A 25,185-nucleotide genomic window follows, 5' to 3' on the forward strand; every position below is an offset into this window, starting at 1 on the left:
ACTTTGTGTTATTTTCTAAAATGTAAAATCTCAATACTTTTTTTTAAAAGTAGAATTATGGAGTGCTTAAAGATGCCCTGAAGACATGAGGTGCTTTCTGAAAGCACATTCGTCATTTTTGAACTCTCCGGAGCCATGTACTTGGCTTGAATTTTTTTTTTTTGGAATGATTTTTTATGTACTTGGCGCAAGTTGAAAACGATAAGATCCACACTTGTAGCAAGCCTCAGATTCTGGTCTGACTCATAACAACAACTTGCGGACATAGATCACATTTAATTTTTTTGAGTGCCCGATTCTTTTTTTCCCAATTAAGGGACAATTTAGCATGGCCAATCCACCCACCCTGCACATCTTTGGGTTGTGTGGGGGGGGTGGGGAAGAGGGAGTTGAGACCGCGCGTACTGGGGGAATGTGTAAACTCCACACAGTGACCCGGGGCTGAGATCGAACCCGGGCCTTGGCGCCATCAGGCAGCAGTGCGTACCACTGTCCCATCATGTCGCCCATAGAGCACATTAAATGTAGTAAAAAAAACTCGGCACCAATGCAGGAGCATTATAATACAAAATATAACACCATTCCAACTAATTCCTGAATTTATGTAATACCAATTTACCTAAAATGCTGGTTTTACAGACAGGCTTGCAGACTTGTATTGGTGGTACAATGAATATTGAGGGTAACTCCGGGTATAGTAATTTTGATTCATTTTATAACTGGATTGTGGTTGTTTGTCTCCTTTTATCATAGCTGGTCGATTTATGTCAGTTATTGATCATCTACTAACACAGTCCGTACTGCAGAATTGTGCCAGTCTACTTGTTCCGAGATTTGTTTCGATCGAGTAGGCTGAAGCGTTCCCTCGTGGAAACACAATGCCAGTTTTAAGGAAAATCGTTACTTGCGGATTGAATTTGGTCCCAACCCATTTGTAAAAAGCAGGATCTCTGCTTGCTTTTGGCTAGTCTTTGGTGTGTATGCTACTGCAGAACAAGATTTTGTTTTGTTAAATGGGCCATTACAATTCTTAGTTGATCTTTTTTTTGTTCTGCAATTCTGAAGGGCAGATTATTATATCATTAGAGGATGGTATCTACTTCTGGAGCTGTTGTAAAATTCTTCTGCACTAAACCGTATAAGTTATGCAAGTTGTTTGCCAAGATGCTGCAGAAAATTGTAGTACTACTTAAACGCAACCACTTCACTGGCTGATCTATATTGAATGTGGCAGATCTATAAATGTTAGTGTTCTATTATGTTTGGGTTTTGCAGCTTTTGTTATGGTTTAGAATTCTGGGTCTTTTGTTCTTCCCTGTTGCATTTTTTAAATAATAGGTTTGAATCCTGTAAGATTTCCTGTGTATTTCCTGTTTCATAATAAGATTGTGTAACATTGTATGAGAACTGATCAGCAGCTAAACCTTCATCGTAGATATGAAAATCCCAAGAATTCTTTTTCCAAAAAACCCTGCCACATTTGACTCTCTCGCCGGCATGGCAAAGTACAAAATTCTCTCATTTAATAAACAGCAAAAAATTAATTATTCCCTCCGCTCCCAGTTAATTTAATCTGTGACTTAAATGTTGAAGGACTAATGATATTCTTTACTTCATGCTTCTAAGGCTTTTAAAATGTTGCTGAGTCCTTCCTGTTCTCATACCCAACCCAGGAATGATCATGGTTTGGCAACTAGATATTTTTCTTCCTTCTCCAATGTCGTCTTGTATTTACCCACCGTAGATAAGCAGCCCATTTGATCAGATTGATGCACATTATGACTTTAAACGTTACAGATGGAAACATGGCACATTGATAATGAACTTTGACCCTTTTACTATCGTTGTCTTTGCCGGCTGTAATTCTTGTCTCGGGCCAATGGGTTCAAGTTTCATTGCAAGTCTTGAGCTCAAAATGTAGCGACACTCCAGTAACTGAGTCAGTGCAGCTCTGTCTTTTGAATAAAAAGCCTGGTCTTCCCCCTCAGGTCGATGTAAAATATCTCATGTCACTTTCAAAGCAGTTATCCCTACTGTATGGCCAATATTTATCCCTCAATATCGCAATAGATTATCTATTGGCTGCCAAGTTTCCAACATTAACAGCTGCAACACTTCAAAAGTACTTGATTGGCTGTGGTGATAGACTCCTCGGTATTGAGGTATTGCCATGCTGTAAGAGATTTCAATGTCTTCTCTCGCATGACTAAGAAGTCCAATGTGGGATCAGCTTAATGTCTGCAGAACTGCTAGTTTTGGTCCTTGGAGGATGTTCAGTAGCTGCACAAGGCTCTGGCCTTTCTCTGGGCATGTTGGATGTTGAGAGTTTGGTGTAGATCAGTGTTTTTCAAACTTTTTTTTTTCTGAGGACCCATTTTTACCAACCAGCTGACCTTCGCGGCCCACGTCGGCCGACCTTCGTGGCCCACCATTTTCTCTTACCTTGTAATGTTTAGGTGTAATTTGTTGAAGCTCCAATTTCTAGAGGATGAAAACACTTTCAGTTTCTGCATTTTTTTCCTGTTAAATTGTATCAAATAAAAACTCCCCTGAACTTGTACAAAAAAATGCTGCGACCGTATAACTCTGCACATGCGCACCGATGAGTGGGCACGCTTGCGCAGTGCGACCGCATTTTATTAATATGTTCGTGGCCATTTTGAAGGCCGCTTACAGCGGCGTTATTAAAAGCTGGGTGTTCGTGGATTTGCGCGATCGGGATCGCCGCGACCCTCCCAACACCCGCCTGCGGGACTTTCACAATGCCTGGCGTAGGTGACCTTCGCAGCAGGCTAAACCAAATTTCATTGCTCATCTCCGCAAGGTCTGGTCAGCTGCATTGTTTTCCCAAGGATTGGATTGGATTTGTTTATTGTCACATATACTGAGGTACAGTGACGAGTATTTTTCTGCGAGCAGCTCAAACAGATTTAGTACATGAAAAGAAAATATGTAATAGGGCAGCACGGCAGCATTGTGGATAACACAATTGCTTCACAGCTCCAGGGTCCCAGGTTCAATTCCGGCTTGGGTCACTGTCTGTGCGGAGTCTGCACATCCTCCCCGTGTGTGCGTGGGTTTCCTCCGGGTGCTCCGGTTTCCTCCCACAGTCCAAAGATGTGCAGGTTAGGTGGATTGGCCATGATAAATTGCCCTTGGTGTCGGGTTACTGGGTTATGGGGATAGGGTGGAGGTGTTGACCTTGGGTAGGGTGCTCTTTCCAAGAGCCGGTGCAGACTCGATGGGCCGAATGACCTCCTTCACTGTAAATTCTATGATAAGGTACACAATGTAAATACATAGACACTGACATCAGGTGAAGCTTACAGGAGTGTAGTATTGATTAGATCAGTCCATTCGAGGGCCATTTAGGAGTCTGGCAACAGCGGGGAAGAAGCTGTTTTTGAATCTATTTTTGCATGTACTCAGTGTAACAATGTAGAAGTTTGTAAGTCTCTTTCTTTAGGGTGTGTTTGTATCGTTAGTACTGATCACCCACATGTAGTTTGCCCTGAGACAATTCCCCATATAAGATCTGCTTGAGGATTCTGTAGTCTTCCATGTATGCCCATCTAAATCAAATTTTGTGGAGGGGCTCTCCTTGCTGCCAAGCCGATCACGATGAATGACTTCTTTTGATTTTGTCTGTCATCGAATTGACAGTAAACCTGTTGAGATGAGTGGTTGTGAAGATACTAACTAAATGCAGGTTCTCTTTTGTGTGCAGCTTTTTATGAAGGACAGCCCCATTGATAGAAATTGTTGTAGGTTATGTAAACATGAGGTTACTTTTATGGCATTGGTTACAGCTCTGCTCTTAATCAGATAACATGCTGCAATGTTTTAGTATTAAATCCATATGGTGTTGAATTGGAAGACTGGAATCGTTGCCAAGCACCTCCTACAAAGAGTTATCTAAAAGTGTAATAATATTTGTTCCTTCACAGCTGACTTTGGTGTTTCGGCAAAAAACACGAAAACACTGCAAAAGAGAGAGACTTTCATTGGAACGCCATATTGGTAAGTAAAAATGGAGGTGGCCTTTTAGGAGCACAAACAGTGGGACAGACGGTACCAGTGGGGAAAAAAGCACATTGTGGTTAGTTAAACTTTATATGCAACTTTCTCCCTTGGATTTGAAAAGTTTTTGATCTGTACATGCTGCTCAAAGTGGAGGGGTTAAGAGTAAACTCGTGGCTTCTGTTTTGAATGCGTTTTTGTATTTTATATATTTGGGATGTTTCTTTTCATTTGTTTCAGTTTTATTGGTACAAATTCCTGAACATACCTAGTTGTTGCTTGCCTTAAAAAATAATTTCCAAGACCTACATTCCACTGTGCCTTTGGATAAGCCTTGTATTTTTTTTTTTGTATAAATTTAGAGTAACCACTTCCAATTAAGGGGCAATTTAGCGTGATCAATTCACCTACCCTACATATCTTGTTGGGTTGTGGGGTGAGACCCATGCGGACACCGGGAGAATGTGCAAACTCCACACGGACAGGGACCCGGGGCCGGAATCGAACCCGGGGCCTCAGTGCTGTGAGGCAGCGGTGCTAACCATTGCACCACAGTGCCACCCAGCCAAGCCTTCTAAATGCCCCGCTACTTGGCCAATGTCTCTAATATTAAGTGCCTTGGAATATTAATGTATTAGACTCGACAAATGCAAGTTGCTGTTGATGAACACTTTTTAAAATAAAATTAAAATGGGTGCCAAATAAGGTCAGCTGTGAATCTGCAAAGCAGATTGTTTAGTTAGCCCATAAACTGTTATTATCACCCAATTTACAGCAGAGAGGGGATGCCCTTGCGGACCCCTGAATCCCGCACCCCCACCGACTCCCCTCTCATTCTCCAGTCAGCCGATACGTTTTCCGGCACGACGTACCCCCACCGGCAGCGGGATTCTCCGTTACTGCAGCTGGGCAACGGGATTCGCATTGTTGCCATCTCATGCCATCGGAGAACCCGCGGATGTGAGTGCTCTGCCGGCAGACTGGAGGATCCCGCTGGCTGAGAATTCCCCTGCTTATCTTTACCTTTGATTTCAGAGTTGTCACATCCATGAACTAATGGGCAGGAAAAGGCAAGCTACTCCACCAAACATTACACCATATTGTTGAGCTACAATGACCAAACTTATTACCTTCCATCCCTCCACCTTTGCAGCTATATAAGGCGCGATTCAACATGGAAATTTCAAGTTCATTTGTGGCGGTTTTTCAGGGAGCTTCCCACCGGCTCTGCCGGTGAATTACTCACCCCTATCCAATGACACTTAGTCACTCTTTTGGGCCCTGGGGAGTTTCTCACCGGTTTAGCACACAATCAGAATTTTTTTCAGCACTGGTGAGTTGAATTCTGAGATGGGGCCGCCATTTTGAAAGGGTGCCCTGATCTCTAAGTGAGCTTGTGGGTCCACCACACTCCCCACGCATGAGCCATGTCACCTCCCACACAGACATGGACACAACTAGAGCCCCTATTTACCTGCCATGCACACCCCCCACCCTTCAAAACCACATCACCCATCTTTCATGGGCATGGCACCCCTCAGTCCCTGACGACCCAGAGGTCACCAATAGCCCAGGAGACCCCACGGTGCCACTCTGCCTGATCCAAAATTGTATGGACCTATACTGAACACTGCCTGGTGGCAAATGCACTGGGAAGGCCAGTAGATCCCGGGTAAGTTCGCCAAAGTCGGTTTCAAACCGACTTCGACTTGCGCCGTTTGGTTCCGCCCCTTTTGGCCATGCTCTGACTCCAGTGCCTTTGGGTCTTGGGTAGATCCCACGAGGTCGGATGACTGCAGGGAAACCCGCGGGAGGCCTCTTCAGGCATCCACCGGCCACACTGCGCTCGAACGGGAGCCCAACGTGGCCGGTGGATTGCGCCAGCAATCTCTCTTGAGAGAGATGATAAACCCTTGACACTCAATCGCCCCATTGTAATTAGGGAGGGAGGGGGCTAGGGGGGTAGAAACTAGGGCCTCCAGGCACGTCTATAAAGAATAATTTTATACCCTGCCATGCACAAACTCTAGTGATTGACTTTTAGAAAGAACTTTGAGTATATGTACCTATGCTTTTAATATAGAAGTTGTTGCAAAACCTGGCCTGATGTGCTAGGAAAGGTGTCACTGAGAGTCAATCAGCTAAGTTCCAAATAAGTCATATTAGACTCAATACGCTAACTCCAATTTTCTCTCCCCGCAGTTGCTGCCAGAGTTGGAGTTTTTGTAGCACTTTAAAAAAAAAATAATAATAATAATTTCAGCCTTGAAGACTTTACCTTAACAAAACACTTGGGAGGCTACGATGTACTTTAGCCAAATTGCCAGTGCAATCAAAAAGAAAAAAAGTGGAATAGGAACAAAATGCTGGAAACATTCAGATTAGGCAGCTCCTGTGGAGAGAGTAGTACAGTTAGCATTTCAGGTCAATGATTTTAATGAGAACAGAAAGTATGCCATTGTGTACATATACTATACATGTTAAATTATATGCCATTGTGCCATTAACAAAATTGTAACATTTATGAATATGCCATCATTTCTAACTTGGCTACTTGCTAAACCTGTTGATGTGCATAAATATCTGTTTAGTATTCATACTTTGACTTTTCACTGGATTAACAATACCAAATTGCCGCCCATTAATTTGACTGTTGTCGTTTGTTTGATTTTGTTTTAGTTTTAAACAATGTGCCTTGTATACATATGTCTTATGTCAATAAACCATAGGTGATTATATGTATTCAGAATTTTATTCAAACCTGTATGTATTTAACCATTGCAGAATTCTGTTAATTAAGAAATTCTCAATTTTGCTAAATTCTGTTTTCTTTTCTGTTATTACTTTTTTTGGCTTACTTTTAGGATGGCCCCAGAAGTGGTGATGTGCGAGACCATGAAAGATACTCCATATGATTATAAATCTGACATCTGGTCCTTGGGTATAACATTGATTGAAATGGCTCAGATAGAGCCACCTCACCATGAGTTAAATCCAATGAGAGTTCTGTTGAAAATTGCCAAGAGTGACCCTCCAACGCTGGACAATCCATCAAAATGGTAATAACTGAATTATTGCCCAAGTTATTTCTTTTTTTACCCAAACCTATTTGGGGGGAGGAGGAAAGTGTTTTCTAACCAATTCTAATTTGCATGTTTTCATCTGTGCATGCATAAGAATACAACAGAGATTCTAGGAAGCTAAAATAGAGGCTGCTGCAAGTTTTATCCCATACTGCAAAGCACTGGGATCTGGAGTGACATGTCTGCACCAGTATTTACTATAGATTCAAACATTTCTAAGCATTTTGGTATATTCTGCATTGCTGTCACTCCTGATTGTGACCAGAGCGTGAAGCACTGGTTTGGTGATTTTTCTCTTTCGTGAGTCGCACCCGTAAGAAATTGTTGCATCAGCTGGCCACCATCAGAAAAAGCCAGTCAGTCTGGCATCATTGAACAAATTGTACCCATTGGCACCCCATGGTGCTGAGATTAAACTGCATTTGTTAAATCCAGGAGGAAAACCTCACCACAGAGTGCAACATTGTTTCTTATGTACCTGGGTTCAAACAGATGAATTTAAGAATAGTATTTACAGGCAGGGATGCGAGGCCAATCTTACTGTATCCGTGCAGCAGGTGGGACATTGGCTAGTTTGGATTAGTGGAGCTGTGGATAGGAATCAAATTTGACCGTTCTCTTGGATCTCTGCAATTTGATTCCATTGTTTGACTTGGTGATAAACTGAGAAAATCTTGGTGTTCAAAAAAAGTAGGCTCCTTGTCTTTCCAGGTCTCCTCCATGTTGTGCTGCAATCTGACAAACCTGAGCGATGGTGAACTTTCTGACCCATGCCATAGTCCATTTAATTCAAAATCCTTCCTTTGATGGCGTAGGTGTGCCATCCCACCCATTTCCCCCCCCCCCCCCCCCCCCCCTAATGGGTTGGGGAGCTCAGATGAGGTTTGTTTTGCGAGAAAAACTGGCGTGCATGTTGCTCACTTGGGTTCCAGACCCCAAAATGTTCCCATCTTCAGCAGGGACTAAAATGAAGTTTCATGACAGACTCGAGGGAAAGGCTCCATTTGCCAGACTAATCTTAGCCCTGTTATTTTATATTTTAAGTAACATTATTATTTGCTGATGTTTGACTTTCATTATATATTTTAAAAATATACACTTTGACTTTCAAATGGGGAAAAGAGATTGTATTTTCTTGATTGGCCAAGCGATTCCTAAACCTAATGTACTTGTGAAGTCTCAATTCACTTCAATCTGATTGAAATCCATGGTTGTAATTGAACAAATCTTTTCTCAAGTGCTGATGTAGAGCTTCCTTCTACCCAATTCTACAAGGGTGTCTGCAATGTGCAGCAAATCTAGCATTAATTTGGCACTGGCTCAATGTAGGATTGGATTTTTTTCCCCCAGTCACTGACATATCTCCAATTAATTAAACAAAAATTCTTTCTCTTTTCCATGCCCCCAGTCCTCCCAGGAAAAATAACACCTTTGGTCTCCATGAGTTTGGGAGATTTGGGGAAATGCCATGAATGACCAGCGATCAACGGGCAATGATATATGTCTTTCAAATTTCATAGCTTCTGCCCATGCCACAGAACAGCTTTTGGATTTATGACAAAGAGGGGAATGGTCAATCAAGGTATAGCTCTTTGACCCATCACCCAATTACTCGGCAAGGAAGACTTTTTTTTAAACAAAAGATTCCTTGGACCATCTTACTTGTGATTCCTATGAGTGAGTGGTATTCAATTCTGTATGAAGAACATCAGGATGGATAATTAAGCTTCTCTTTAGGAATTTGCACCACACTTATGGCACTTCTGTAACTGATGAAGAAATGGTGACTTGGGATGGCAGCTGCTGGAAGAGGTAGTACTGGTGTGAGAACAGTATCTAAACACGAATGCAGTAGAATGCTAATGACTGACCAGCAAGACAGGTTCAGTAATGGAACCTGCAAGGATGCAGTTGTCACTGGCACTGAGATTTCATAGTCTGCTTTGGGTAATCCCATTGTTCATTCTCTTAACAAGTAGAGTGATGGCTAGTTGAGCAGGCAAAGTTATGTTAGGCTGCAACACGTTATCAGGTTAAACCCCAGCCATACCCCTATGAGCACTGTTAAGTCTTCACTAAGAAAACCTTGAGCATGGGTAAGTGGTTAGAAAAAAGAAGAAAGGAAAGTGCAGCACAGGAACTGGCCCTTCGGCCCTCCAAACCTGTAGCCGACCGTCTAACCTAAAATTGTCTAAGCTTCCGGGATCCGTATCCCTCCTCTCTCATCCTATTCATGTATCTGTCAACATGCCCCTTATAACTCACTATCGTACCTGCTTCCCCACCACCTACGGCAGCGTGTTCCAAGCACCCACTACCCTATGTGTAAAAATAAATAAATTTTTTAAAAATAAAATAAAAAAACCTTCCCTCGCACCTTAAATCTATTCCCCCTAGTAATTAACTCTTCCACCCTGGGGAAAAGCTTCTGACTATCCACTCTGTCCAAGCTCCTCCTGATTTGTAGACTTCTATCAGGTCGTCCCATAACCTCTGTCGGTCCAGTGAGAACTCAGGGGGAAACGTGTCCACTTTGCCAGGCATATAAAACTTTCTGCCCAAGTGGATTTCTTGGTTTGGAGACCCGCGAACAGCTACTGCGCGCATTCATTAATGCAGTTAAATTTTAAAAGATGATTTTTTTGCTTAAGAAATGATTTGGTTTGTTTGAGGTTTTTAAAAAATGTTCTAGGGATGTTGGTGATGTGAGGAAAGCCTCATTTCCTTGTCTGAAGAAAGTGCATTTAAGAGTTCTCCTTGAAGCACTGCAGCCGTCTTAGGGTTGCTGCACCATATCCTGTAGATAACCACAAATGTCGCCATGGTGCGACAATGATGGAGACGGTGGGAGGTGCTGATCAAGTGAAGCTGTGTGCTTCGATGATGTCCAACCTCTTGTGTGTTGCACCTACCCAGGTGAGGGTTGCGTATTATTCCGGGTTTGAGCCTGGTGTGGATGATGGAAAGGGTTTTGAAGGCGTTTACAGCATGCTGCCTTTTTGATGTAAAGCACTGTTGAATTTAGAATTGTTGGGCACCATTTTCAATACTGAATAGAAAATATGATTTGAACCTGATTGAGTTGAGCCGGGTTATTAAATAAAATATTTATTTGAAGTATATTGGAACTGTCATCTCTTCAGGTCTAAAGATTTTAAAGATTTTCTGAAGAAAGCACTGGATAAGAATCCGGATACCCGCCTTAGTGCTGCTCAGCTATTGCAGGTGAGAATGTGAGAAGCATAATCTAGTTTCATGTCATGGGATTGTGCCTTTGTCAAATTAGAGGTATTTGTCTATTTTTATGTCTCATGCTACTTAAAGCAACTCTTCAGTTGCCATGGGATTGTTTGTGGCATTTCTATCCATTTTTAATTGATAAAAATGAACCACTGTCTTTCATTACTACCTAGAAAAATGTGTGTTAATGGGAAGTTGAGACGTTCTATAGATTTTTATTAAATGCTGTAGCCATGATGTCTGAATGTTAGAATAATGCTGAGGTTAAATTTCAACCTTAAACTTTCAATCAGCTATCCAGTCTATAATGGGTATTGATTCAATTTTTCATGGGTGCTGGCATAGTGAGTGGATTTGGGAAAGATTAAACAATAGCAAAATAGATCGTATTAAAGAAGATATTTTGTCGGGGCCTGTATTAGAATAAAATGAAGTTGGAAAAAGATGATTTTCATAATGGTGTGGGTTTCGGCTTCAAACATGGAACAGAAATTGCTATAATCGTAACTGGCTTTTATCGGCCTTGGGCCAAATGTTCTTTGTCTTTCAGTTGACTTATTGGAGATCACTACAATGCCTTGTAGTCCGGTTGTGTTTCGGATTTTTTTAGTTCTGTTTCTGTAACATTCTGTTTTCCTTCGAGAAGAGTGAATTTTAAAAAACTTTTATGGAAGAAAGCACGTGTAACCATGCTGTGTATATTTTGTTTGGTGTAAACCAGCCTGGACATTGTAGCAATGCAAACAGCATTTGTTTTGAGATTGGTTACCTCTAACTACACGGTGGCTACAGTTGATCTGTGCCAAAGTTTTTAAAGTTAGAATTTTTTATTTTGAGAATCCAACATCAAAGTTAATCTGTTTTAAATCAGCAGCTGCATTGTAATGGCACAAACACATCTAAATTTCACAAAGCTTATTAACATAGTCAGTGAGAGGTCGAGAGATATTTTATTGTTTTCTGTTTCTTGTGGATCAGGAGGGGTTACTGTGCATTTTTTTTTTAAAAGAAAGGTACGCTATCAAAACTTTTATTAAATATACCTGACATTGTCAAATGTGCAGAATTTTTAAAAAGTTTTTGGCTTAAATTAAAATTTTTCAACAAATTACTAAATTTTCAATTGCTGAAATTTCTTTTGAGGGTGAGGAGATTGTCGACACACACTGTGCGCAGGCTACAGTCGATGTGGTTTCGCAGGAGTGTATAGTAACAATGGGAGAAAGTTTATTGCCTGTGATAAACTAAGGAACGGCTTAAAAATGAGTTTCCTGTGCTGCGTGATCGTATAGTCGCGGATGTTAGTTACTTAGTAAATTCCATTTTTAGCTTCGGTCATCATGGAAGTGCCTGGCATATTTTTAAAAGGGAATGAAACATTACTGAAGTTTTTATTATGAAATGGAGAATGTTTGCAATGAAGGCTGATAATATCCAATATGTTTGTTTTCATTCATTCCTCCCCCTCTTCTCCTCCCCCCCCCCCCCCCCCCCCCTCTCTCTCCCCTGCCGCCCTGGAATGAAAGGATTTGCGGGCTGATTAACAGGCCACAATTTAAATGCTCCTTGGCGTAACCATTCTCATACTATTTGGTTTAAAGTGGCTAGTTCTGTGCTACGGATGGTTTTATGGGCTCCCAAAACCCGCACGATGAAGGGCTGTAGGGCACCCATACACACTGATGCGAATATCTGTTGCACGCCAACCCAAATTTAGGAATCTGCGATCTCTACTCACTAATGCTATCTCCAGAGGGCTTTGTACACTGCGCCTTGCTTCAGAAGTAGGGACTCCAGCACTAGGCCCAAGGCTCACTCCATCATCCAGTGTAATTTCATGCTGTTGGAGTATTTTGGATTCCGAACCTGCTAAATCGTACTGACCATCATGATTGAAACTCCGTGATGAATAATTTTAGTTAATTTGAATAGAATGAATATGTTGACATCAAATATTTTTGCGCTCTGTTGTGGCAAAGCAATGTATTGCATTGTTTAACTGCTCATTAATGTAGTCTAAAAGTGCCAGTGTGCTTAATTAGTCTTTAACCTACAATCACGCTAGATGAGCAGAAATGTGTGTAGACGTGTATGTACTTTGTACTGAGTTCTCAACATCATTCAAATGCAATTTATGAAGCTGTTGCATCTTTTTAGTAGAAGCACAACTCCCATCTCATGGGTGGGGGTGTAGAGGTTGATGTTCCTGCAGCGACAAGAGTTTGCAAATATTCACTTTACGATGCTCGGTGATGGGATGTTGCTGTTTGCTTAATTCTTAAAATGATCTCCCCCCCCCCCCCCCACCCCACCCCACTCCCACCCCACACACAGCACATAATCTGGAACTGTGTGAAATCTAGTGGTGTCCAAAACATAATTTAAATGCAGCTGTGTGTAGTAGCAACTGAATTAATCCAGTCAGCATAATTAATCTCTCGTTTTAACAGCACCCTTTTGTGAGCAACGTCAGCAGTAATAAACCACTCCGGGAACTGGTGGCAGAGGCCAAAGCTGAAGTGATGGAGGAAATAGAAGACAATAGAGAGGAAGCAGAAGATGATGACTCATCAGAACCATTATCTGTAAGTGCAAATTGAAATAACATCTACTTTTAGAATTGTGTTTTAAATCTAAACCAGGCCGCGAGAAAGTTGCATTGATGTAGTCTGGCATGCCTATATAGGAGCGTGTATGTGGAATAGAAAGTAATTTTTTAAAACTAAATTTAGAGTACCCAATTCTTTTTTTTCCCCCAATTAGGGGCAATTTAGCATGGCCAATCCACCTATTACCCTGCCCATCTTTGTGGGGGGTGGGACTCTCAATGACACCGGAGAGAATGTGCAAGCTCCACACGGACAGTGGGCCAGGATTGAACCCGAGTCCTCAGCATTGTGAACAGCAGTGCTAACCACTGCACCACCATGCTGCCCAGTAGAAAGTAATTTTTAGTGTGTTTGAAAACCACTTTTATTATTTCAAAGTGAAATTACAGTGTAATTTATTTTCTTTGTATCTTCGAGAGACACTATTTTAAAATAGTGTTTATAATAATTTGCCAAATCAAAGAAGTTGTGCTAAAAAAATTGTCAGTCGAGGGGGTGCAGAAGAAATTTGATTATCTGAGATTGAATAATTAGTTATGTAGAGAGGCTGGAATTGCTGTCCTTAGAGCAGAGAGGTTAAGGGAAAGTTAATGGAGAGGAGTTCAAAATTATTAGGGATGATATTAACAATAGATAGGGAGAAACTATTTTCCACTGGCAACAGGGCCAATGACCGACAAAGATAATTGGTAAAAGAACCAGAAAGAAGATTAGCTGAATGCACTAACTAATGCTCTTGAATGTAGTACCTGAAAAGAATAGTGGAAGCAGATTCGATAGTCACTTTCAAAAGGAAATTAGATGTATACTGCGAAAGGGGAAAAATAAAAATTGCAGGACCATAGGGAAAGGGAATAGGACAATTAAATAGCTCTTTCAAAGATGGGGTAAATAATTTCTTTCATTGATACATCATTCTATAATGTATATCCTGTTTGTCTGCAATGCGGTCATTTTTCATTGAATAAATGCTCCATCTGAGACTTTAGTTTTACACCTCCTTAATTTTATTCTACTATTTTCTGTATTATGTGACTTGTAAAGTACTAAATGTCCATGTGCGTATGCAAATATTGCATTGAAAGGGTTATGTTTACACTCGTACTTATAACCATATGAAATAGAAATGGTGTTGGTACAAAAATGCAGCCTATTACATAATAAGACTTTATTCTCATCTTGCAATCATAATGCAACAAACATATTGTTAGTCTTCCTTACAATTTTAAAAGTATAAATTATACCTAAGTAAAAGCAAAGTGTTTTTTAGCCTCTTCCAGGTCACACACGTGGTCCCTCTGAGTTGAGCCAAATCAGTCTGGAAGCAGAGAAACCTCCCAAGATCTTGCAACCTTCAGAAACCAATGGTGCTGTTCCTGTGATTACCAAAGGTCAGGCTGATAAGTCCAGTGAAGGACTGGACGAGGGTATATGCAGCGGTGACAGTGACAAAGCAGAGAGTGAGAACTCGGTGAAGACTATCAGCTCCGACTCTGGAACCGATGATGGTAAAATTAGCCCATCTGCAAAAGACAAGTCTAAAATGGACTTGCAGACAAATGACGGAAAATCAAATGAGGCCATAAGTGCTTTTGCACAAACTTCAAAAACGAACGAGGTATCAGAGCAGAATTCCACTGAACAAAATTTGGCAGACAATTCTGAGATTCTCCACCCAAGGGTCATGCAGACGTCTGAGAATACTGCTGATCCAAAGAATGAAAAGCAATTGCTAACTGGAAATGATAAAGAAAGTAAATCTGATCAACAAATCACTCTGGTTCCAGAGTCATTGACGCTCAATGGAGCAGTAGATTCTGCCAACATACAGTCCAGGAGGGATTCCGATTCTGGTAGCGTATCTGCTTCCGATAGCATTGACTTAAATATTTCCCTTTCAGCTGATCTCTCTTTAAACAAGGAAAGTGGCTCTGGCTCTCTATCAATACGGGTAAGAAATGTTGTTCTTGACAATATTCTGAAATGTTCTGAAATTCACTGTCTTACTGGCCTTGACACAAACATATGTTTATAATCCTTCTAATTTTGAAAAGTATTGCCCTTCAAATAGGTCAATAATACAACAAATGATATTTGCAACTGAAACTTCTAAAATGTATCATAATTGTGGTTCATTTTATTTTAAACTCCGTCATTAATTCACGCAGACTTCCTTTCAGCGAACCAGACTTGAGAGCTTGGGTTTCTTAGTCCAGGGGTAATATCTTTTTTCTTTGGCATAATATTGTACTTTGGTATTGATGTAATATTTTCCATAAATCTGGAAGGCAGAAAGCCTAGAACTTCTAGCTATAGTAACCAATCAAGTTTATTTCCACCCATATTTTAGCTGTGTAAGATTTGAAAGATCTAGATACGCGGTGCTTAGGGTTGATTTATCCCTTTTGGTTATGGGCTTTCTCCAAATGGCAGTGAATAGTCAGAAAAGCATCTGACAGCTTTTATTTTCCTAAAGTGAGACAGTTGCTTTGCATAAAATAGAATATTTTCTTGCCCATATTAAACAGAATGGAATCTTGGGGGCCACGTCTAGAAACTAGAGCCCCAAATGCTGGTGGAGTTCTACTCGTTTGAACGTCTATTGACCACAATGCCAGAATGGCTGAAAACTGAAAGATTCTTTAGTTTAATACCTTGTTAATTTGCAGATAAATATCAATCAATAATGATCAGTGGCATAGTTAAATAATAAATCAACTTGCAAGGCAGCTGCATGGAACGCCAACAAGGAAAAAAAACTGCATTATCTGAAATCTAAAGTACACCAAAATTAATAAGACTGCAACTCGCATCCTATGTAGCATAATATAACCATGATGTGGCGATGTCGGCGTTGGTCTCGGGTGAGCACAGTAAGAAGTCTTACAACACCAGGTTAAAGTCCAACAGGTTTGTTTCAAATCACTAGCTTTCGGAGCAAGAAAGCTGAAGGAAGGAGCAGTGCGCCGAAAGCTAGTGATTTGAAACAAACCTGTTTGACTTTAACCTGGTGTTGTAAGGCTTCTTACTGAGCATAATATAATGCATACCTGCATCCGGGAGCTCGAAACCAGACAAGCTGCCAGCTCACAATTTTGTAATGAGGAGACAAGATTGCCATCAATTTTAAATACTAAATGTAAGATTTACAAACTGGTCCAAAATGTTTCATCACAAGTTATTTCCTCCTGTCCAGTACACTCTCTTGGTTGTAAAACCTATTGGACAAAATACTTCTGATTACATGAAGCACAAAGAGTGTACTGATTGCTTGCGGAAATTTATTTTTCATGAAAGGCATATCATTTTAACACCGGCTTGGGCCTGAAGAGTAATTTTATGAAGGTTTGGATACTGATGGCGCATATTGGAATTTCAGGCATTCGCTGTTGATTTTTCTTTTGTTGCAAAATGAATGATGAGCCATTTTAACTGTCCGGTAATTTGAGTGAATAGTTTCCAAGCAAAGGCAACTTGGCAGAGATAGTTGTCCCACTGATTTAAAATACACACAACTCCTAATTATGCTGGCTTCTGTCCTTGATTCTTGTATGGGGCAGTGTTAGAGAAGTGAACCCATGGACAAAGTAAAATATGAGCAGCCAGTACTCTATCAAAATTATTAAGTGGTATAAAAATAGATGTTCCATGTTTACTAACTAGAGAATGCAATTAAATAGTCAAGTGTGCTTTATTTCGTGAAGTTTAAAATGCACTAATACTATCTGTGTAGGGTAACAAGGCATACAACAAGACTCTGAAAAGAACGCGAAAATTTGTTGTAGATGGAGTGGAAGTGAGTGTCACTACATCGAAGATTATTGGGGAGGATGAGAAGAAAACGGAGGAAATGCGATTCCTAAGGCATGTGAAAACATTTATTTTGTCTATAAAGATTTATATCTATTGAACAAATACCTTCTAATAACTGCAATCTACTTGCAATCTTTTATTTCAAATGAAAGGATTTACCTTTGATCTGCTTGAGCAAATTTGTAATTTTGCATAATATAATAAGAACAGTAGAAATTATCATTGATCATTGGCAAAGTCTATGCAATATGTAGTTGAATAAAACCCAAAAAAAAAGAATTATATGGTTTTAATTTTGTACACCTCTTAATCTCTTCATATTAAAAAAATTAGCTATGGTTGTTTTTTTTGTGGCAAAGAGCAGTGAAATTTGGGAAAGTAAGGCTCATTCAAAAATTGCCCTATCTATAGTGCATCATATGAAAGCTTTGCATGATTGTTGGTTTCCTTTTTAAATCGACAGGCGTCAGGAGCTGCGAGAGTTGCGGTTACTTCAGAAGGAGGAACACCGGGCTCGGGCTCAACTCAATTTCAAATCGCAACAGCAGCTAGAGCAAATGCTTCGCCGTTTTGAGCAGGAGATGAATGTATGATTTGTGTTAATGTCTCGTTTTCCTTTCAAACCCTTGCTGCTTCTCATTTGTGTGAGACTCAAAATTCTGCCGCTCTTGGATAATAACCAACTTTCCATGAGGGATAGCTAGCCACCTGACTAAGGTGATCATTTTCACGAGTTAAGAATGTAAACGTGGAAGCCCACACATCAGCTTCTAGCACCCTCACCGATTCCGTTTGGCATGAATTGGGAGGGTTGGCGAAGAGTTGCACCTGCTGGTAGTTGAAGATCGATATGGGTCTATGAACAAAGACGATTAGAATACTAGTCACTAGGGCCCGAGAGTGAAATCATGAGCCTTCCTGCTTCCCCTGTTTCTCGGCCCCTTTATCTTTCCCCAACCCCAATTCTCGTCAAATCCGCATCAAATGCACTTCAAATAATAACGAGTGAAGAGAAACAAGGTTAACATCTTTTCACAAAAATCTGCACCAATACTTCTTCTGACTCAGAAAGGTCTTTCACTTACCTGATACTCGAGCAGTTAATATGATCAGACAAAGTCTGAAATGTTTCCCTTCGTTTTAATTTTAGAAAAGGCGTAGGTAGACCTACAAGTCGCTTTTAATGGGGAGATCCTCTCTGCATTTGCCCCAAATGCTTCCAACGCATTACCTAATGCAGGTTGGTGGCACATGGACGGATCCAGTTTCCGCACTCCCCTCAGCCTCCGACCTTTCTGGCATGTAGAGGCTGGGAGGTAGGGAGTTTTAAGATCAGATCAGCAGCGAGCGAAAGGTTTCTTGGTGGGGAACTGCAGCAACACTTCAGAGGGAAAGTGGAGGTTCCCTCTCCTCCCACCATCTGCCCCCCACCGCTCCCAACCATCATGTCGCTTGCCTTTTTAAAAACCATATGCCTGGTACTTTTGGTCGTATTTCACTGACATACTCTAACTGTGGAAGTTTTGCTGTGGCCTCCTCTGAGCTGGTGCTTCACAAGTTAACAAGCATCTCGCATCCCATCCTGGACTCGCCCAGCTGGAAATGACATCCCTTGCACCTGCGCAGACTCAGGCAGCCATGTCAAAATGCACATGCGTGTTGCCTTCATTGTGCAAATTTGTGTTTTGCACTTTGTGCACCCATCTGGGCCTGGTCTGTCACGGCATACTTTATATATATATATATATATATATATATATATATATATGTTTTTTTTTTAATTTTAATTTGCTTTCCTAAACGGAGAGCATTAATAGTTGAGGGTTAGTTGTATTCTTCGGCTTTTCCTAGTATATTCTTCATGAAAACCTGCTCAAAAATTATTTAGAAAATAAAATTTGGTTACAAGGACTGGAATTTTCCAGCCATTCATGCTGGTCCCGACGACGGTGCCACCCCGCTGCGGGTTCCTTGGTGGCATGGAGTGCTTTCAACGGGAAACCCCATTGATACCGGCAGGTCCAGAAAATCCCATTGCAACCCAATGGCAGGCCACCTATTTCAAGGCGGGTTACCTGGAAAACCCTGCTCTAGCCCTTCCTTTTGAGTTGGCTGTGTTTTTTGAATTTTTGTTCAATTATTCATTTTCTAATCATAAATGTAGTCTGAACTATTGACTGCTTTTGTCCACAGGCAAAGAAGAAGTTCTTTGACACGGAGTTGGAAAATCTGGAAAGGCAGCAAAAGCAACTGATTGAGAAAATGGAACAGGAACACACAAACCGGCTGCGTGATGAGGCTAAGCGCATCAAAGCTGAGCAAGAAAGGGAATATTCTACGTTCATGGATCAGTTGAAAGCTCAGAAGAAAGAGGTAAAGGTTAATAAATTACGATCAAGTAACTTATCAAGTAGAAAGCTTTCCAGCAAGCCTGCTTGGAAATTTTGTTCAAGCTTGAAATGTAATTAGAACGAGCCACATTTCTAACGTGTATGACCTGAGATGATTTATTGATGGTACTTATTTAGAATAGGAAGTCTAATCTATCCTTGATCTCTCAAGCTCTTTTTTTTTTTTCTTTAATTGCTGAGTTAATTCAAAGAAAAATGCTCAACAAAGTCTACAAGTTACTTAAAGTCCAAGTGCAGGCAGCATGAGTAATTCATGAGCATTGGACTTTGGGTTTAAATTCTTGCTTATACGGATTGAGAATTTGGTGAACTGTGCACTGAAACTACTCTTTGATAGATAACTTATCATCTTTTGGTTATTTTGTTTCTGATACTTTCCTGATTTCATTCTTTTCTAATCTTCTAGTTAAAACAAATAAAATGTTAAAAGTGCACAGGATGTAAGGTTTCCTGCTAGAATATTAATGTGTGTATGGTCAGAACATAGAACATACAGTGCAGAAGGAGGCCATTCGGCCCATGTGTCTGCACCGACCCACTTAAGCCCTCACCCTATCCCCGTAACCCAATAACCCCTCCTAACCTTATTTTTGGTCACTACGGGCAATTTATCATGGCCAATCCGCCTAACCTGCACGTCTTTGGACTGTGGGAGGAAACCGGAGCACCCGGAGGAAACCCACGCAGACACTGGGAGAACATACAGACTCCACACAGACAGTGACCCAATGGGGAATCAAATCTGGGACTCTGGCGCTGTGAAGCCACAGTGCTATCCACTTGTGCTACCGTGCTCCCCCAGGCATGGTCATGTATGTTTGATCTCCGTTCTCAAAGTATTGTAATTTCCTTTTTTACACGGGCAATGGAATGCTTGGTTTAACAACCATGTTACCCCAGAGCTGCAGATCACATGCACATCTTAACCTATTAGTGACTAGAGTTGATATTTTGTAATATGGTTGCAATTCTTGTATTTTTCTCAATGCTTATTAGATACCTATATCAAAGACAAATGAGTAGGCCAAATGTTACAGGCGATGTGCAAACTAGTTATTGTAACCACCTTAATAATGTAGTGTTTGTAACATTGCTGATAAAATGTTTAGATAATTGTTCCATATCAGCAAAGATTTCATCTCCAACAATAGCTCCCACTAAAGGATGGAAGATTCTTTGGGATCCTGAGGAGTGGGGTACGGCAGAGTGCACTGAGATTATGGTACCATAAAACCATTCACTCCCTGTGGATGTGGCTAGTCATCCTTGGTCATGTAGCTCTCATGGTACAGTACCAAACTTCCTATGCTGGGAACTCCAGTTGAAGTCCTAGTCGTAACTGGTGATAAAAGATTTTTGTTAAATCTCCCATTGGTAAATATATGGCATACTTTGACATTGTGGAGAACCTCATTCAAGCAGGGCCATGGGCAAGTGTGGTACACTGCAGCGGTATACTACATCCTACCTAGAATCCCTACAGTGCAGAAGGAGGCCATTCAGCCCATCGTGTCTGCACCGACCCTCCAAAAGAGCACTTTGCCGTATCCCTGTAACCTAACCTGCAGATCTCGGGACACTTAAGGGCCAATTTATTATGGCCAATCCACCTAACCTGCACATCTTCGGACTGTGGGAGGAAACCGGAGCTCCCGGAGGGGAACCCAGACAGACACGGGAAAACATGCACCCAAGGCTGGAATTGAACCTGGGGCTCTGGCACTGAGGCAGCAGTGCTAACCACTGTGCCACCCACCTAGGGTATGGTAGAAAGGTTGGAACCTAGTTGGGTGCAAAATAACTAATTAATTTATTCAGGTTGCTGCTTTCTTCCAAATTGCACAGAAATCTTAGACATATTCTACTTCTATCCCACCTTCAACCTTGCATCACAAATAGAAATACATAGCGTGTACAGCACAAAAAGGCTATTTGGCACAATTAGTTTATGCAGTCGTTTATGCTCCACACATGTCTGCTGTAATGAACTCCTCACTGTTGCCCATATTCCTCTATTCCCTTCTTCGTTTTATGCATCAAACCTTCCCTCAAATATTCTAATGCTGTCTGTGACACTGTTCTGAATTCTGATCACTCTCGAACAGAGAGGATTCTCACACCTGAAGAGGCTCTTTTAACCACGTTTATGCTTCTGGGCATGATGCAAGTAAAGGCTGTTTTGTTCTATGATTGTTCATTCTCACTTCTTGCCTCCAGTTTTTTTAACTCCTCTCCTTTCTCTCAAATAGTATGGCTTTGACTGTCACTGCATGTGACCTTGTGACTTCCTTTTGAGCTGCAAGTATGCGTCCTAAACTCACTTTTCCATCCTTCTCATGTGGAAGTTGAGACTCCCACACAGTCTCCTGCTTTGTTCATCTTCGACAACTTCTGAGCTGAAATTCATTGCCTCTCTTAATCTGTTCCTCTGATAACTTGGATATCAGCACCGACTAATTACTGCTAGATATATTTCCTGTTTGCTCTAAGCACTTCAACGCTCTTCAACCATGATGCTCTATGGGTTTTGACTCTTCTTAGCTTTCTGATTTTTTTGTCCATATGATAACTGTTCAAGTATCAATGGATTGATTTTTGGGAGTGGGGGGGGAAATCAGGAAGGTTTTTTTCAACCTTCAAGAACATTCAGAATATTTTCTTTCACTGAAACGTATCATTAAACTTATTTTTAAAATGAATTGCAATTGAACACATTGAAGAAAACTGTCAATTATAGAGCGTATTTTGTTATAGAACTGTGGGATGATGAAATGCTTCCTTTGTAAGAGGACGCAGAGTATTTTTGTTTTTAAGCATGGCTACTATGCAGGGCTCACATCATCTCAAAAGAAACAAACAAAAAAAACATTTACTGTATCTTTTGTTATCATGGGTTTCATTTTACTGCCATTTGTGCATCACCACAAATTTAGGTTTCGGATGACTCCAGAACCGAGGCAGGTGATTGTCCTTGGATGGGGGTTGGGCAGAGGTGTACCATCGTGCACCGTCCCAGCTTTGCAACATGAGGTATAAGTATTGAGGGGCCAGATGAAGTTTAGAAAACCTTCAGTGGTCTTTTGGACTTTCCAAGCCCTTACTGAACTTAACTTCTTGTCTGTGAGAGTGCAGTTCTGCACAGCCAAGAGAATTTAAGTGTTTACTGAATGGATTCTGAACTACCCAAATCAAATATCATCTACAAAGCAATTGGAAATTAAAATACATTTTGCGATAGTCACAATTAAACAACCAAAAATAATTACACATCTGCTCCATACATAGCTTGGGCACTCTTGTTCGTGATCCTGAAATCTCTGCATTTGGTGCAGATTATTAGATTAACTGTTAAAATATGTACTTTCTTGTCGTACATTAGGTAAAGAGTGAAGTTGAAAAACTTCCCAGAAACCAACGCAGAGACAGCATGAAACAAAAAATGGGAGAATTTGCACAGAAGAAACAAACACAGGTAGCAGCAGTGAATAGTAACAATGAATTAGAAGGGCCTAAAATTGAATAAGTAAGCTGCTTCCAGCCATTCTCGAGTTGAACTGGCCAAAACCCATTGCACTCTTTCATCTTGTCTCAGCCACTGATAAAAACTCTTCATTTGCTTTTCCTAATACCACTTATTGAAGAAGAATTGCATATGGCGACTAACTGTGCTACAGACCTAACCCATTTATATAGACCTGTGTATTCTTTCCTAACTTAATCCTCTTTCACCCCCTCTTCTCTCCTCTTTCCCCGCCCCCCAAAATTGTCATCACAACTTGAAGAAATGATCTTCCTTCGATGTTTCAAATGCCTTGATTTTATGTAAAGAGGCAAAATTACCTTCTTGTGAGTTGGAGTTTGGTTCAGGCCAGCTTTCATTGCAGAAGTTTGGATAGGATTTAAATTGCGATTCAGGTCTTGACCCCGTGAAACATATTGTAATGCAGAAATCTGCCTTCAGTCATGTGGAAGAGCTGAACACCGTGCAATTAAAGATCGATTGGAAGCAATCTTAATGATTACAAAATATTGGATTCTTGGTTTGGAGACCCAAGTTTGAATCCTGCTCTTCATTATCTCCTTGCTTATGCTTTTCATGTGTGGTTTATGTGTATTGTTGCATTACAACAACAATGGTGGTATCTGCGGGTGGGTGTTTTTAAGTGTTTTGACTGCCATGCCAATTTTACAACCAATAACAATTGGTTTTGGACAAAACATTACTGTAGAAGTAATTTATCTATGTACACTTGAATGTTTAATTGCATTTGGAGAACTGATGTATTGCAGATACATTTCTACAATGGACAGCCTTGTGTTTGGAGGTATGTTTAAAGTTATGCAGTAATCTTTGAATAATTTATTGCCCGGCCACTTAATTTCATGTACCCTTCTTTTAGAAACATCCAGGCTGAACTAGAGTTTATAAATGAAACTGCCACAGATACTTTTGTACATTTAATCATATTTCACATTAAGAAGCTATAGGTGGTCTGAAAATATTTTGGAACATCATATTTGCATTGAAGGCAGTGAGTGTGTTGGAGTGGTGGGGGTCTTAAGAATGGGCCCGGTGTACCATATCGACTCGAAACTCCCCTTGTTTCAATGCAAAGCCTTGAAAAAGTGGCAAGGGTTTATGCCTTAATTGGGATACACAAGTTGTAGATATTGGTAATGGTATCTGTAAATTAGGGACAGGAACCTGATTGTTTTTTCAATATTTAATTATATTGCCACTATTCCATTATGTAAACTGCAATATTTTAAATTCGAGTTTGAACATGTAGGTTCCTGTTTCAAGAGTATTTGCACATGGTGATGCTGAAAATCAAAGAAAGTTGATCATTTGAGCTGCCATTTGAGAAAAGGGCTAGAAACTGCCAGTTTGTCATTAAGTAGTCAGCTTGCGCATCCATGCCTTGGAAAGAAGGGAGCCTGTCACTCAGAACCAAAATAGTGTCTACATTACTCCATTGCCACATTGCGGTTGACTCTTTATGCCCTGTTTTTACATCGCATCACTTCAATGAAAGAAAGCCACAAAACAACCTTATGCACATTCCAAGCAACCTTATCCACATTCCAAGGGCAGAGAGCAGTAGTTTTGTTTCAATACTCATTCTTTTTCTTCCCATTTTCAACTTTTCATCAAGTGAACTTTTAAAGCAATCCCAGTTACCTTGCAGGATACTAAATGTGTTATGTTATTTTTTACATGAAATAAGATATTTCTCCCAGCAGGTTGCTGCAGCAGTTTCCGACTGAACTACTATATGAGCCAGCTTTGCTTTCAAGGAGCACGGTTCACCTTAACTGTGTTATCTTAAAGATCATGATCATGCAGTGCAACCAGCAAAAACTGGTTTATTTTATTCCCATCATGTGCTTCATGTTCCACACTGTCTGTGTTGTCAAATCTTGGCTGTCTCTTCCTTTCTTTCCAGTTTTCACTTTCATCCCCATGACCGTGTTTTCAGGATTTCCATCACTATTCAGAATTTCTTTTATCTTCAGTTTCTGATTTATGTGGTTATGGTTCATGAAGTCTTTACATGAAAGGGATGCACCTAACTACAGTTCTTATAAGTTACGTGACACAGATGGGAGGTCTCTTTGGTGTGCTACTTGGAGCTCTGCTTCACTGGTTGTACTTTCTTTGCAAACTTTTTTGATGGGTCAAGGCGCTGATGAAATTGGAGTTTTCATGTTTCTGCTGCTCTGTTGTACTTTTAACCAATTTTCTTTTCAACATGAACTTAAAACTTTGAATGTGGAGAGTGAACGTGGAGACACAATGTACTTAAGCTGGTTTTTAAGTTCAACCTTCAGATCAAAATGGTTAATAAATTTATTGCTCTCACTTTTTCCTTTAACCAAAAATTAGCACTGGAGAGTTCCCATTAAGAAAGCCATTTCCTCTGCCAAATTGTTAGGCGAATATTATCCTGAAATTCCTTGGAATTCATCAGCATATCTACAGCATGAGAGTGTGTCTCTGTCACCTTT

The 25,185-nt window shown here is 40.6% G+C and overlaps 1 protein-coding gene across 2 annotated transcripts in view; it reads left to right on the forward strand.

Moving 5' to 3' along the window:
* stk10 (serine/threonine kinase 10) overlaps positions 1-25,185 on the forward strand; it is a 158,405-nt gene that overhangs the window by 99,322 nt on the left and 33,898 nt on the right. The window contains exons 5-13 of one of the 2 annotated variants that reach the window (XM_072512128.1): positions 3,948-4,020; positions 6,885-7,079; positions 10,247-10,328; positions 12,794-12,928; positions 14,223-14,903; positions 16,686-16,816; positions 17,229-17,352; positions 18,959-19,138; positions 22,556-22,648. In XM_072512128.1, coding sequence (XP_072368229.1) covers positions 3,948-4,020; positions 6,885-7,079; positions 10,247-10,328; positions 12,794-12,928; positions 14,223-14,903; positions 16,686-16,816; positions 17,229-17,352; positions 18,959-19,138; positions 22,556-22,648 — 1,694 coding nt within the window. The remainder of the gene's footprint in view (positions 1-3,947; positions 4,021-6,884; positions 7,080-10,246; positions 10,329-12,793; positions 12,929-14,222; positions 14,904-16,685; positions 16,817-17,228; positions 17,353-18,958; positions 19,139-22,555; positions 22,649-25,185) is intronic. The other variant, XM_072512129.1, reaches the window with a different exon arrangement.

This window comes from Scyliorhinus torazame, chromosome 7 (genome assembly GCF_047496885.1).
Source record: "Scyliorhinus torazame isolate Kashiwa2021f chromosome 7, sScyTor2.1, whole genome shotgun sequence".
Lineage (NCBI taxonomy): Eukaryota > Metazoa > Chordata > Chondrichthyes > Carcharhiniformes > Scyliorhinidae > Scyliorhinus > Scyliorhinus torazame.